The sequence below is a fragment of the Triticum urartu genome, chromosome 2 (genome assembly GCF_003073215.2).
Source record: "Triticum urartu cultivar G1812 chromosome 2, Tu2.1, whole genome shotgun sequence".
NCBI lineage: Eukaryota > Viridiplantae > Streptophyta > Magnoliopsida > Poales > Poaceae > Triticum > Triticum urartu.
Window position 1 is genome coordinate 77,906,770 of NC_053023.1, and position 14,213 is coordinate 77,920,982.

Sequence of the window (14,213 nt, forward strand, 5' to 3'; positions counted from 1 at the left end):
CATGAAATTGGTGATGGAGGATGGTTGATGATGACGATGGCAACGGATTCCCCTCTCCGGAGCCCCGAACGGACTCTAGATCAGCCCTCCCGAGAGGTTTTAGGGCTTGGCGGCGGTTCTGTGTCGTAAAACGTGATGATTCTTCTCTCTGATTTTTTTCTCCCCGAAAGTAAATATATAGAGTTGGAGTTGAGGTCGGAGGAGCTCCAGGGGGCCCACTGTTGGGGATCGTAGCAGAAATTTAAAAAAATTCTACGCATCACCAAGATCAATCTATGGAGTAATCTAGCAACGAGGGGAATGAGAGTGCATCTACATACCCTTGTAGATCGCTAAGAGGAAGCGTTCAAGTGAACGGGGTTGATGGAGTCGTACTCGTCGTGATCCAAATCACCGATGATCCTAGTGCCGTACGGACGGCACCTCCGCGTTCAACACACGTACAGCCCGGTGACGTCTCCTACGCCTTGATCCAGCAAGGGGAGAAGGAGAGGTTGGGGAAGACTCCATCCAGCAGCAGCACGACGGCGTGGTGGTGGTGGAGGAGCGCGAGACTCCAGCAGGGCTTCGACAAGCACTACGAGAGACGAGGAGGGAGAGGGGTAGGGCTGCGCCAACAGGGGAGGAACTTCATGTGTTGGGCTGCCCCTTTGCCTCCACTATATATAGGGGAGAGGGAGGGCTGTGCCCCACCTAGGGTTTCCTCCCTAGGGGTGGCGGCAGCCCTAGATCCCATCTAGGGTGGCGGCCATAAGGGGGGGAGGGGGAGGCGCACCTGAGGTGGGCCTTAGGGCCCATCTGCCCTAGGGTTTGCCCCCCTCCCCTCTTGGAGGCGCCTTGGGCCTTGGTGGGAGGCGCCCCAGCCCACCTAGGGGCTGGTCCCTTCCCACTATTGGCCCATGTAGGCCTCCGGGGCTGGTGGCCCCACCTGGTGGACCCCCCGGACCCCTCCGGTGGTCCCGGTACACTACCGGTGATGCCCGGAACACTTCCGGTGGCCAAAACCATACTTCCTATATATCAATCTTTACCTCCGGACCATTCCGGAACTCCTCGTGACGTCCGGGATCTCATCCGGGACTCCGAACAACATTCGGTAACCGCGTACATACTTTCCTTATAACCCTAGCGTCATCGAGCCTTAAGTGTGTAGACCCTACGGGCTCGGGAGTCATGCAGACATGGCCGAGACAACTCTCCGGTCAATAACCAACAGCGGGATCTAGATACCCATGTTGGCTCCCACATGCTCCACGATGATCTCATCGGATGAACCACGATGTCAAGGATTCAATCAATCCCGTATACAATTCCCTTTGTCTAGCGGTATGATACTTGCCCGAGATTCGATCGTCGGTATCCCGATACCTTGTTCAATCTCATTACCGGCAAGTCTCTTTACTCGTTCCGTAACACATCATCCCGTGATCAAATCCTTGATCACATTGTGCACATTATGATGATGTCCTACCGAGTGGGCCCAGAGATACCTCTCCGTTTACACGGAGTGACAAATCCTAGTCTCGATTCGTGCCAACCCAATAGACACTTTCGGAGATACCTGTAGTGAACCTTTATAGCCACCCAGTTACGTTGTGACGTTTGGCACACCCAAAGCACTCCTACGGTATCCGAGAGTTGCACAATCTCATGGTCTAAGGAAATGATACTTGACATTAGAAAAGCTTTAGCATACGAACTACACGATCTTTGTGCTAGGCTTAGGATTGGGTCTTGTCCATCACATCATTCTCCTAATGATGTGATCCCATTATCAACGACATCCAATGTCCATGGTCAGGAAACCGTAACCATCTATTGATCAACGAGCTAGTCAACTAGAGGCTTACTAGGGACATGGTGTTGTCTATGTATCCACACATGTATCTAAGTTTCCTATCAATACAATTCTAGCATGGATAATAAACGATTATCATGAACAATGAAATATAATATAATAATAACTAATTTATTATTGCCTCTAGGGCATATTTCCAACAGTCTCCCACTTGCACTAGAGTCAATAATCTAGTTCACATCGCCATGTGATTAACACTCACATGTCACATCGCCATGTGACCAACATCCAAGAGTCTACTAGACTCAATGATCTAGTTCACATCACTATGTGATAAACACTCAAAGAGTTCTGGGTTTGATCATGTTATGCTTGTGAGAGAGGTTGTAGTCAACGGGTCTTGCCATATTCAGATCCCTATGTATTTTGCAAAACTTTATATCGTTGATGCTGCTACTACGTTCCACTTGGAGCTATTCCAAATTGTTGCTCCATTATACGTATCCGGTATCTCTACTCAGAGCTATCCGGATAGGTGTTAAGCTTGCATCGACGTAACTCTTTACGTCGAACTCTTTATCACCTCCATAACCGAGAAACATTTCCTTATTCCTCTTAGGATAATTTTGACCGCTATATGGTGATCCAGTCCTAGATCACCTTTGTACCCTCTTGCCAGACATGTGGCAAGGCACACATCAGTTGCGGTACTTAGCATGGCATACCGTATAGGGCCTATGACAAGAGCATAGGGGACGACCTTCGTCCTTCCTCTTTCTTCTGTCGTGGTCAATCTTTGAGTCTTACTCAACTTCACACCTTACAACTCAGGTAAGAACCCCTTCTTTGACTGATCTATTTTGAACTCCTTCAAAAACATGTCAAGGTGTGTGTTCTTTGAAAGTATCATCAGGCATTTTGATCTATCTCTATAGCTCTTGATGCCCATTACGTAAGCAGCTTTATCCAGGTCTTCCTTTGAAAATCACTCTTCAAACAACCGTTTATGCTTTCCAGAAATTCTACATTATTTCGGATCAACAATATGTCATCCACATATACTTATCAGAAATGTTGTAGTGCTCCCACTCACTTTCTTGTAAATACAAGTTTCTAGCAAACATTGTATAAACCTAAAAGCTTTGATCACTCCATCAAAACATATATTCCGATTCCGAGATGCTTGCTCTAGTCCATAGAAGGATTGCTGGAGCCAGCATACCTTTTAGCATCCTTAGGATCGACAAAACCTTTTATTGTATCACATACAACTTTTCTTACGAAAACTGGTAAGAAAACTTGTTTTGACATCCATCTGTAAGATTTCATAATCGAAAAATACAGCTAATGCTAACATTATTCCGATGGACTTAAGCATCTCTACGGGTGAGAAATTCTCATCATAGTCAACTCCTTGAACTTGTGAAAAGATTCTTTCCCACAAGTCGAGCTTCATAGACGGTAACATTACCGCCCACGTCCGTCTTCTTCTTAAAAATCCATTTATCTCAATGGCTTGCCGATCATCGGCCAAGTCCACCAAAGTCCATACTTTGTTCTGATATATGGATCCTATCTCGGATTTCATGACTTCTAACCATTTGTCGGAATACGGGCCCACCATCGCTTCTCCATAGCTCGTAGGTTCATTGTTGTCTAACAACATGATATCTAAGACAGGATTACCGTACCACTTAGGAGTAGTACATATCCTTGTCGACCTACGAGGTTCGAAAGCAACTTGATCCGAAGCTTCATGATCACTATCATTAACTTCATATTCAACAGACGTAGGCACCACAGATGCGGTTCGGCACCTCGCGGTTCCCTCGAATGGTTCGTCCAAGCACCGCAGATGCGATGCCTCCAAGGTATACACATGTACGGGGAGCAGCGTCGAGCGGGGACTGCTAGGTCCGGTCGCGCGGCATGGGCGTGGGGAGTGGCGATGGCTAACCAGGGTTCAATACTATCAACCCTAAGTGGTGTGCCCACTACCCTTTATATAGACCTTCAAGGTGGGCTCAACACTTGAGCCCACTAGGAGTCCACATCCATTTTCCACTCAGATCCAATCCGAATGGGCTGCAGCCCCTTAAGTGTGCGACCCTATAGGTTCACGTACACATGGACACGACCAGAGTCGATAGTTGGTAGCGGCTCCTAGCAGAACGTGCCAACTCCCATGTGGGCATAAAGTCGTTTGACGAACCTCAACAATGCAACTTTCCTTTTGCCTCACGATATTTGTTGTCGAGCTCAAGGCGAATACTTGTCACCCTTGTGATAGGTCGACCTCTCTTCTCGAAACCATGATACAGATTCCCGAACTGGGTTAAGACTTAACCCAAGTCGCATGGCCATGCTTTCTGAATCTGATCACTCGAGAGGGCCCAGAGAATATCTCTCCAAATAGGAGGGGCAAATCCCATCTTGGTCAACCATGTCTCGCGGCATGTCTCACGACTCATCTGAAAGCTACCTTTATAACTACCCAGTTACGGAGTAGCGTTTGATAGACCCTAAGTGAGTCGATCCTCATCCCGAAAACATGCGAGGACCTCAGGTCTAGGACATGGCATAGACATTGCACTTGAGACTAACAGATGACTATATCTCGCCGCGTCTCAAAGTGGGTCTGTCCGGCTCGGTGATCTCCATCCCCGATCCCATACTATCGGTTTAGCATCTCCATGCACATGACTTGTGAAACATAGTCATCAACCGAGTCGTATACTAGTCAAGAATATGTGTCCGCACATCCTTATCAACTAGGGACCATTAGAACAATCATCATACAATACATAGTTCCACAAACTTATCAACTAGGGACTACTTTTTTAGAGTAAATTCCGTTTTCTACCACCAAGACTTTTTTTTGAAAGGGCAGCCTTGGCTGGTGTTTCATTGATTTTAAGCAGGGAGCAGTTGGAAATGTGACAAAGACGATGATCCGTAGATCAAGGACAGAAGAAAAGGAAATAAGAAAAGGATAGAAGAAAAAGAAATAAGAAAAGGCGCACCGGCACACTGATGCGATTTTTGTGATATGCTGCCGGCACACTCTTCTGAACGATGGTTCAAGAAAAAAAAACTTGTGAACAATGGGGAGGCGAGGACGTGTTGGACGAGCCGCATAAGACTAGCCACAGTGGGAGTAACTTCAGCAGTAACATCGAGTCCAACTCAGCAAATTTGCTTGTGTGACAATGAGTTAATGAGGAGAGAGATAGTTGTAGTAACTTAGTTAGTTACTGTAACATCACATGTCTCAATGCAATATGAGTCTATAACCTAATAAATGAATCCTTACATGTTATCATACTTAAATTACTACCCACTATAAAGATAGTAATATAGTTTAGGGATACATGTATGTTACTCTTCATTGTGGCTAGTCTAAAGCGCATCACTGATCTCAGCGCAGAATCGGGTGGTCCAGAAATCGACCAGCATTTATAATTTTGCCAGGCGGCTGCGCACCTTTGTGTCTGCACTCTGGCCCCATAAAGACTGGAGCGAGACAAAACCAATCATACAAGGCGAGCGCCGGGGAGACGCCGGAGCAAGACGAAGCCGGCGGCCATGGAGACCTCGGAGGCGGAGAAGGAGATGAGGGAGTGGTGCGTCGCGCTCCCCAAGGTGGAGCTCCACGCCCACCTCAACGGCTCCGTCCGCAACTCCACCCTCCTGTCAGTACCGCTCCCCCCCTCCCCAACCCCAGACCCGGCTTCTTCTTCGTATCTTCCGTTCGGTAGCCAAGGTCTGCTTATCCGAGGCTAGAGCAGTGCAATTGAAGTCGCAGTGATTTTGGTTCAGTTCTTCTGCATCCTCAGCAGCAGCGCCTGCTCCCTCTCTCCCAGATTGTTTTGCTCACCTGACATTTATAGCATCTAGTACTAGTACTACCAATTTCACCACCATGATGATTTCTAGGCGCAATAACGCCATTGTCTTCAATATGTACTTCTATTTTTCTTCGAATACACACCAAAGCGCGCATCATTTTCCAAAGGGAATGTGCAATGTTAGGGAATCTATTATCAGCAATATCGTAATTTTGTTCCGTGCCATTCATTTGTCAATATTCTATTTTGTTGTCTTGTAACAATACTACCGTGACTTCCCGCAAAAAACAAAACAATACTACCTGACATGTTAGAATTTCTATGAGATGGAAAAACCGGATTGTCTCCATTGGAGTTAATATTTATATTTTTAGAAATTGATATCCTTTTGTTGCCATTTCTTGAATAGAGAACTCGCAAAAGAACTAGGCGACAAAGGAGTGATTGTCTTTGAGGATGTTAAGGATGTGATCATGAAGAGTAAGTGGACCATTTTCGTGTCGTTTTCTCTAAGGCTTTACCTACCCATAAGTCATATCAAAACATACTATGAACCAAGTATCCATATCTTTGAAATTTTGTACTACTTATGTTTCTCTGCTGTGATATTTGTAAGGCTCGAATTCCATGTCTGCTTATTGACTATGGTTTTAAATGTTCAACAGATGACAGATCTCTCCCAGAGTGTTTTAGGCTCTTTGATTTGTTTCATATACTTACGACTGACCATGATACAGTGACAAGGATCGCCAAGGAGGCATGTTAATCATTATTTGCGTTATTTCACATTGTTCTACACAACATTTCTTCAGTTAATTGTTCAGACAAAACTAACAGGTTGTGGGAGATTTTGCTGCCGAGAATGTTGTGTATTTGGAAATAAGGACGACACCTAAGGTACTATTTTCTGAATTTCTTTTCATATTAGTTCACAATTTTACAAGTCCGTGCGCAACGTGACTAGTTTTTTTTTGTCTCTTTTGCTCTCACCGCCTAGAATAATGAAGCAAAGGGGATGACCAAGAGATCATACATGAATGCTGTTGTTAAAGGACTTAAGTCTGTTGAAGACGTCGACGTTGTTCTATTTGATTCTAACTTAAGAAACGATGAAACACCTATGAGTGATTTGAGTGGCGACACAAAGAGAAAGAAGATATATGTTAGGCTCCTTCTGAGTATTGACCGTCGTGAGACAACTTCTGCTGCATTGGATACTGTATGTTGATCTTCCATTTTAGCCTATACTCTGAACAAATCTTGGAACATATTGAATAATTTACTTCCTTTTGTCAGGTTAATTTAGCCATGGAAATGAAGGACCAGGGTGTAATTGGCATTGATCTCTCTGGCAATCCAGTTGTAGGGGAATGGTACGGAATATTTTATATCTGGCTTGAACTAAATGAAAACATGATAACTATTTATGTGCTAATATTTTCAAAATTTGTGAAGGGAGACATACCTGCCTGCTCTAGAACATGCTAAAGAGCTGGGAATCCCCACCACAATTCACTGTGGTGAGGTATGAAAACACATTCAGACATGTCCCAAACACACTGTTTCCTTATTATCATTATTTTCTCGAAGTACCATTTGCAAATCTCTACATATGCGATATATTATTTGGCAGATGAAATTAGAGCTTAGTGAACAACAGGTACCAAACAGGAAGGAAATCCAAGCAATGCTGGATTTCTGCCCTCAAAGGCTAGGTCATGTCTGTTGCCTCGACGACGAAGAGTGGAAGAAGCTCAAGTCATCGATGATCCCGGTGACCTTATTTCTGTTCCCCGCCTTTCACTGTCTGTAGCTATTCTATGGCACCCATGTTTACTTAACTTTCGAGAGCTGCAGGTGGAAATATGTTTAACCTCCAATGTTATGACCGGAGGCGCCCCTTCTCTGGAGCTTCATCACTTTGGTCTGTACCTGACAATGCAGAACCCAACATCCTTGACAAAAAGAAATCTAACCCCAGCAAGCATCTTAACGCTCCGAGTTTCTGAACTTGTGCAGCTGACCTTTACAACGCGAAACACCCTCTGTCGATATGCACCGATGATTCTGGCCTCTTTTCGACGAGCCTCTCAAATGAGTATTACCTCGTCGCGTCTACCTTCGGTACGCCCATTTCTCTTAGAAACAGTACCTGTAAAATCAATCAGAGTTATTCCCCATTAATCCCAACATATACTTGTTTACTGACTCTGAGCTTTGAATTCGGTCTGCGATTTGTCAGGCCTTAGCAAGACCGAGCTGTTTCGGCTAGCCCAGGGCGCTGTGGAGTTCGTGTTCGCCGACGACAAGGTGAAGAAGTCACTGAGGGCGGTGTTTGAGCGTGCGGCGGCGGAGACGCTCGCAAGTTAGGCCTCCTCCGTCGGCCTTGCTCTCCAGTGTATTAGTAATTTAGTGGTATGTGACTGTGTGTTTCCGGAGTAGATCAGGAGGAGATGAATAGAATAGAAATCTCACGTAGTACGGTGTGCGCCCGTGCCGGATCAAATGACGCACCGTGATTCAGTTACCTGGACATGACGGCGATTCAGTATTCCATTTTCCCTGAACCAGAACAGTTGTTCGGTTTGGTTCGTGTCAACGGAAGCATACGGGGTCCACATCGATCGCGTGCATTTTTTTTTTGAATGCACAATTGCACAGTACACAGCAGCGGCATAGGGACGAACAGTCGGTGGAGTGCCAATCTGGTATACAGATGCTCTGAACACATTTCATGGAACCCATTGTTATAGACCTGGTAGTAGTTGCTAGGCCGTATATCCTGTTACTCCGAATGCTAATTTGATAACATTTGCAACGCAGGGTAATAATATATTGCTGCGTGTCTTTCTTGGTTCTTGATGCTGATTTGAGTAAAAATAATAATCAAAAGGGAGGATAAAGTGATAAACCCCTAGGCAACGTTGAGATGTTTGACATGTCTATTATTAATTGATGTACAACCATTTTTATTAATCGCATAATAGTCACATGGTTGACATGTCTATTATGGCCGGGCCTGACCAACGTTGAGTGAATTGCAAAAACCATCGACATTGAAGACTAGATTCGTAGGAAACACACTTCTACATGTCTGTGCCAAAAAACACTAATTTGAAGCCTAATTTTTTTGCAGAAACCACTAGTCATCCGCTTCGCTCATTTTAATAACATTTATGACAGGCAGGACCCACTGAACAGAATGACGTGGCACGACATAATGGATCACAAATAGACAGAATAACATAGATTAAATTATAGAAGAGAATAAGGTTATCTTTTCTGTAAAAAAGAAAGAAAGAGGATAAGGTTGTGACAGAGGGCCAGGAGCAGCAGCGAGCTCCGCAGCCGGCACGCTCGAGCTCGCAGGCGTGCGGGCTGAGGCCATCAGGCCAGGCCACGAGCAACAGCTCCACCACGCCTCCCCCCTTATCCCCCTCTTCTCTTTTTTTTCCTCAACGGCTTCACTGCTTACCCTTGCACCTTGCTGCCGTGCAGCCTGCCGACCCTCGACGGTGAGCTCCTCCGCCGCAGGTGCCCTCCCCTATCTCTTCCATCTCTCTTTGATGTGTGCCGTCTTCATCGTTCTCCTACAGGAACAACACCGTTGATATTCAATCGCCGCCGTGCAGAGCTCTGTTGCACTGCCGTCTTAAGGCCTTGTACAATGCTAGATGCTTAGAAAAATAAATCGGTTTTTTCTGAAGCATTAGTGCCTATTTTTAAAAGAGAGACGCCTAATTAAACGTCTACCCTGTACAAATAAGCACCGGTGTTTAAGAAAAGCCTGATTTATTTCTCTAAGCACCTTCCTAAGAACATTGCATTGTACAAGGCCTAACCCACACTACCATCGGATCCAGGGCGTCCTGCCGTCGCCGACCACGTCGAACCTCCCTTGTGCCTCGCCGCGCACGGGGAGGGAGTGGCCGCTGGCGTCCACCACCGGACCGGTGGGAGATTAAGGTCACGGAGGACCTGATTACTTTTCTAGGGGTCATTTTGCAAAACAAAATTGTATTGGGGTGTAATTGGCTTTTTTCTTACCATGTCACCCTGTCCAGGGGACCCACCTGTCATAATCGTGTTCAAAACGACCTAAGCTGCCGACTAGTGTTTCTTGCAAAAACTTAGATGCAAAATTAGTCGTTTTTAGCACAAACCCATAGAAGTGTGTCTCCTGCAAACCTGGACTTCAATGTTGATGGCTTTTGCAATTCAGTCGACCAAGGTTGGATCTTTTACATTGTGGTGTGGAGATTGCTGCTGTTATCTTTGGCGGATGTTTTTACAATTTTGCCAGGCGGCTGCGCACTTTTGCCTCCGTGCTCTGGCCCCACAAAGACTCGAGCGACACGAAACCAATCATACAAGGGGAGGCGAGCGCCGGGGAGACGCCGGAGCAAAACGAAGCCGGCGGCCATGGAGACTCAGACTTCGGAGGCTGAGAAGGAGATGAGGGAGTGGTGCGTCGCCCTCCCCAAGGTGGAGCTCCACGCCCACCTCAACGGCTCCGTCCGCAACTCCACCCTCCTGTCAGTACCGCTCCCTCTCCCCTCCTCTTCCCGGCCACCCCTCAACCCCAGCGCCCGGTCCTTCGTGCCTTCCATCCGGTGGACAAGGCCTTCTTATCCGAGGCTAGAGCAGTGCAGTTGGACTGATCTTGGCTTCGTTCGTTTGCATCCTTGGGGCCAACAGCGTCTGCTACCGCTCTCCCAGATCGTTTTGCTGAACGATTTTTTTGGAAGAAAGTTTTGCTGAACGATTCATCACCTAAGATTTTCGAAAATTTAGCATACCAAAAGCGTCTTATCATTTGGGACAGAGGAAGTTAGATGCCATGTGGGTACTGAAACTGTTCTGTGATAGTGTCATAGTCTGATGGATGCTCCCTAGCTACTTAAATCACCTACCAATTTTACTACCATGGTGATTTCAGGGCGCAATAACTGCATTGTCTTCAACACGTTCTTCTCTTTTCTCTAATACGCACAAAAACGCGCAACATTTTCAACAATGTATAAATTAGTACTATCATATAAAACACCTCTGGTTTTGTTCGGTACCATTCAGTTGTCAGTATTCTACTTTCTTGTCTTCTAACAATGCTATCTTGGCATGTTAGTATTTCCATTGGAGTTGATATTTCTATTTCTAGAAATTGATATCCTTTTGTTGCCATTTCTTGAATAGAGAACTAGCAAAAGAACTAGGTGACAAAGGAGTCATTGTCCTTGAAGATGTTAAGGATGTGATCATGAAGAGTAAGTGGACCATTTCCATGCCGTTTTCCAATGCTACCTACCCATAAGTCATATCAAAACATGCTATGAACCAAATATGAACATCTTTCAAATTGTGTACTTATATTTCTCTGTTTGCAATTGTACTATTTGTATGGCTTGAATTCCATGTCTGCTTATTAACTCTGGTTTTAAATTTTCAACAGATGACAGATGTCTCCCAGAGTGTGTTAGGCTCTTTGATTTGTTTCATATACTTACAACTGACCATGATACAGTAGCAAGAATCGCCAAGGAGGCATGTTAATCGTTATTTGCGTTATTTCACATTGTTGTACACAACATTTCTTCAGTTAATTGTTCAGACAAAACTAGCAGGTTGTGGGAGATTTTGCTGCTGAGAATGTTGTGTATTTAGAAATAAGGACGCCGCCTAAGGTGCTACTTTTGGATTATTTTTCATATTAGTTCACAATTCTACAAGTCTGTGCGCAACGTGACTAGTTTTGTGTCTCTTTTGCTCTCACCGCCTAGAATAATGAAGCCAAGGGGATAACAAAGCGATCCTACATGAATGCTGTTGTAAAAGGTCATAAGTCTGTTGAAGACGTTGATGTTCTTCTAAACAATGAAAAATTAAGTTGTACACCAATGAGTGATTTGGGTGGCGACACAAAGAGAAAGAAGATATATGTTAGGCTCCTTCTGAGTATTGACCGTCATGAGACAACTTCTGCTGCATTGGATACTGTATGTTGATCTTCCACTTCAGCCTATACTCTGAACAAAGCTTGGAACATATTTAATAGTTTACTTCCTTTCATCAGGTTAATTTAGCCATGGAAATGAAGGACCAGGGTGTAATTGGCATTGATCTCTCTGGCAATCCAGTTGTAGGGGAATGGTAAGAAATATTTTATATCTGGCTCGAACTAAATGAAAACATGTTAGCTATTTATGTGCTAATATTGCATGATGTTTTCAAAATTTGTGAAGGGAGACATACCTGCCTGCTCTAGAACATGCTAAAGAGCTGGGAATCCCCACCACAATTCACTGTGGTGAGGTATGAAAATACATTTAGACAATTCAAAACACACTGTTTTCTTATTATCATTATTTTCTCAAAGTACCGTTTGCAAATCTTTACATATATTATTTGGCCAATGAAATTAAATATTACTAGTGAACAACAGGTACCAAACAGGAAGGAGATCCAAGCAATGCTGGACTTCTGCCCTCAAAGGCTGGGTCATGTCTGCTGCCTCGACGACGAAGAGTGGAAGAAGCTCAAGTCATCAGTGATCCCGGTGACCTCATTTCTGTTCCTCGCCTTTCATTATCTGTAGCTATTCTATGTCAGCCATGCTTACCTAACTTCCAAGACGAAATTCTGCAGGTGGAGATATGTTTAACCTCCAATGTTATGACCGGAGGCACCCCTTCTCTTGAGCGTCATCACTTTGGTCTGTATCTGACAATGCAGAACCCAAAATCCTTGATAAATAAAACTAACCCCAGCAAGCATCTTAACATTCCGAGTTTCCGAACTTGTGCAGCTGACCTCTACAACGCGAAACACCCTCTGTCGATATGCACCGACGATTGTGGCCTCTTTTCAACGAGCCTCTCAAATGAGTATTACCTCGCCGCGTCTACCTTTGGTATGCGCTCATTTCTCTTAGAAACAGTACCCAGAAAATCAATCAGAGGTTATTCCTCAGTAATTCCAAGAACATATACTTGCTTACACCGACTCTAAACATTGCATCCGGTGTGTAATTCGTCAGGTCTTAGCAAGACCGAGCTATTTCGTCTAGCCCAGGGAGCTGTGGAGTTTATGTTCGCTGACGACGAGGTGAAGAAGTCACTGAGGGCGGTGTTTGAGCGTGCGGCGGCGGAGAGGCTCACGAGTTAGGCCCCGTCGGCACCCTTGCTCTCCAGTGTATTGGCATGTGACTATGTGTTTCCCGAGTAGATCAGGAGGAGATGGATAGAATAGAAATCTCATGTACCATGTTAAAAAAAAACTCATGTACGGTGTGTGCTCCTGCCGGATCAAATGACGCACCGTGTTTTTTTTTTTGAAGAACTGACAGGAGCGCTGCCTTTTCATTTAGTAGAGGGAAATATGTACAGTGACACACCGTGATTCAGTTATTTGGACGAGACGGCGGTTCAGTATTTCCTTTTCCCTAATAATTTGTTAACGGAAGCACACGGAGTCAACAGAGGATCAATGGATCGCGTGCATTTGAATACACAACAGCGGCATAGGACGAACAATCGGTGAACTGCTAATCTGGTATACACAGATGCTCTGAACAGATTTCATAGAACGCATTGTTATATCCGGCAGTTGCTAGGCTGTATATCTTGTTACTCCGAATGCTAATTTGATAACATTTGCAACGCAGGATAATATGTTGCTGCGCGTCTGATGCTGATTTGAGTAAAAATAAAATAAAAAGAGGTTAAACCTCGGGCCTCTGCATCATCGCAGTGATGGACATCCATTTTTATTTATTGATGAGTAATAGTCACATAGTTGACATGTCTATTTATGGTCGGGCCTGACCAACGTCGGATCATTTACATCGTGGTGAACTGGTGATGGAGATTGCTGATGTTTTTTATTTCTGTTGAGAGAAAGGATATAATAGATGTCCCTATCAATCCTAAGCTACGTATGCTCATGTGTGCGTTTTAGGCTTTCCCGGTCGGAGAGCTTGATGCCACATGTGTGACACTTGTCATTTGACTTTTTTTAGGTCATCCATGGCTTGTATATTCAGATTCACCTGTAGCTTATCTAGGGTTTATCCTTGGAAGCCAAGACTAAGCTTAATTCGGCTACAAAAAGATTGGTAAGCTAGATTAACACTGACGTTGACTAGTGTAGCTGCTAGGAGACATCAAACCCATGACCCATCCACAACGGAACGCAATCTCTTTCCTTTCCCCTGACAATGTTTCTCGAGCTTATGTATTTCCGTTCATTCGCAATGAAAAGGGATTTAGCCCGGTTAGAAAAGAAAACAACGCAACGCAACAACATACAAGACGAAGCTCACATAATCCTAATCAGCATTTCCCATGCCCATCCAGGGCAACTTAACTACTTAAGGCATTTAGTAACAGATTTAACAGCCATACATATCCAAGCATATAGTGCCACGCACGCAACATACTATAGTCGGCTGCTAACCAGAGGTGTTCAGATGCAACTGACATATGTCACCGAGTTACCCGTCCGATATACCTTGACACAACAACAAAGTCTTCCGAGGAATCCGAACTTGCAAGAGTGACGAAACTTTTTCC

General features: G+C 44.8%; 2 protein-coding genes across 3 annotated transcripts; both read left to right on the top strand.

The window, feature by feature from the left end:
* Positions 1-5,279: 5,279 nt before the first annotated feature.
* On the top strand, positions 5,280-8,264 carry LOC125535933 (N6-mAMP deaminase-like). 2 transcript variants are annotated; one of them, XM_048699003.1, is made up of 11 exons: positions 5,280-5,490; positions 6,056-6,126; positions 6,312-6,403; positions 6,484-6,543; positions 6,644-6,865; positions 6,943-7,019; positions 7,102-7,171; positions 7,280-7,420; positions 7,504-7,570; positions 7,666-7,770; positions 7,889-8,264. In XM_048699003.1, exons 1-11 carry the CDS (start codon positions 5,384-5,386, stop codon positions 8,014-8,016), a joined length of 1,140 nt encoding a protein of 379 aa, XP_048554960.1. In that variant the 5' UTR covers positions 5,280-5,383; the 3' UTR covers positions 8,017-8,264. The 2 variants fall into 2 exon arrangements, with proteins under 2 accessions (XP_048554960.1, XP_048554961.1); XM_048699004.1 differs by having other exon boundaries at positions 7,307-7,420.
* Positions 8,265-9,233: 969 nt separating this feature from the next.
* Positions 9,234-13,073, top strand: LOC125535936 (N6-mAMP deaminase-like). The gene is made up of 11 exons (XM_048699005.1): positions 9,234-10,181; positions 10,840-10,910; positions 11,096-11,187; positions 11,268-11,327; positions 11,424-11,639; positions 11,717-11,793; positions 11,886-11,955; positions 12,086-12,199; positions 12,289-12,355; positions 12,449-12,553; positions 12,680-13,073. The coding sequence occupies exons 1-11, from the start codon at positions 10,069-10,071 to the stop codon at positions 12,805-12,807; spliced, it is 1,113 nt and encodes a 370-aa protein (XP_048554962.1). The 5' UTR covers positions 9,234-10,068; the 3' UTR covers positions 12,808-13,073.
* The last annotated feature ends 1,140 nt before the right edge of the window (positions 13,074-14,213 follow it).

Coding starts and splice junctions, on each gene's coding strand:
- LOC125535933 (XM_048699003.1), top strand. CDS start 5,384: ATGGAGACCTCGGAGGCGGAGAAGGAGATGAGGGAGTGGTGCGTCGCG. Junction 5,491..6,055: donor GTCCGCAACTCCACCCTCCT/GTCAGTACCGCT, acceptor TTTCTTGAATAG/AGAACTCGCAAAAGAACTAG. Junction 7,571..7,665: donor TCTGGAGCTTCATCACTTTG/GTCTGTACCTGA, acceptor GAACTTGTGCAG/CTGACCTTTACAACGCGAAA.
- LOC125535936 (XM_048699005.1), top strand. CDS start 10,069: ATGGAGACTCAGACTTCGGAGGCTGAGAAGGAGATGAGGGAGTGGTGC. Junction 11,328..11,423: donor AAATAAGGACGCCGCCTAAG/GTGCTACTTTTG, acceptor CTCACCGCCTAG/AATAATGAAGCCAAGGGGAT. Junction 12,554..12,679: donor CCTCGCCGCGTCTACCTTTG/GTATGCGCTCAT, acceptor GTAATTCGTCAG/GTCTTAGCAAGACCGAGCTA.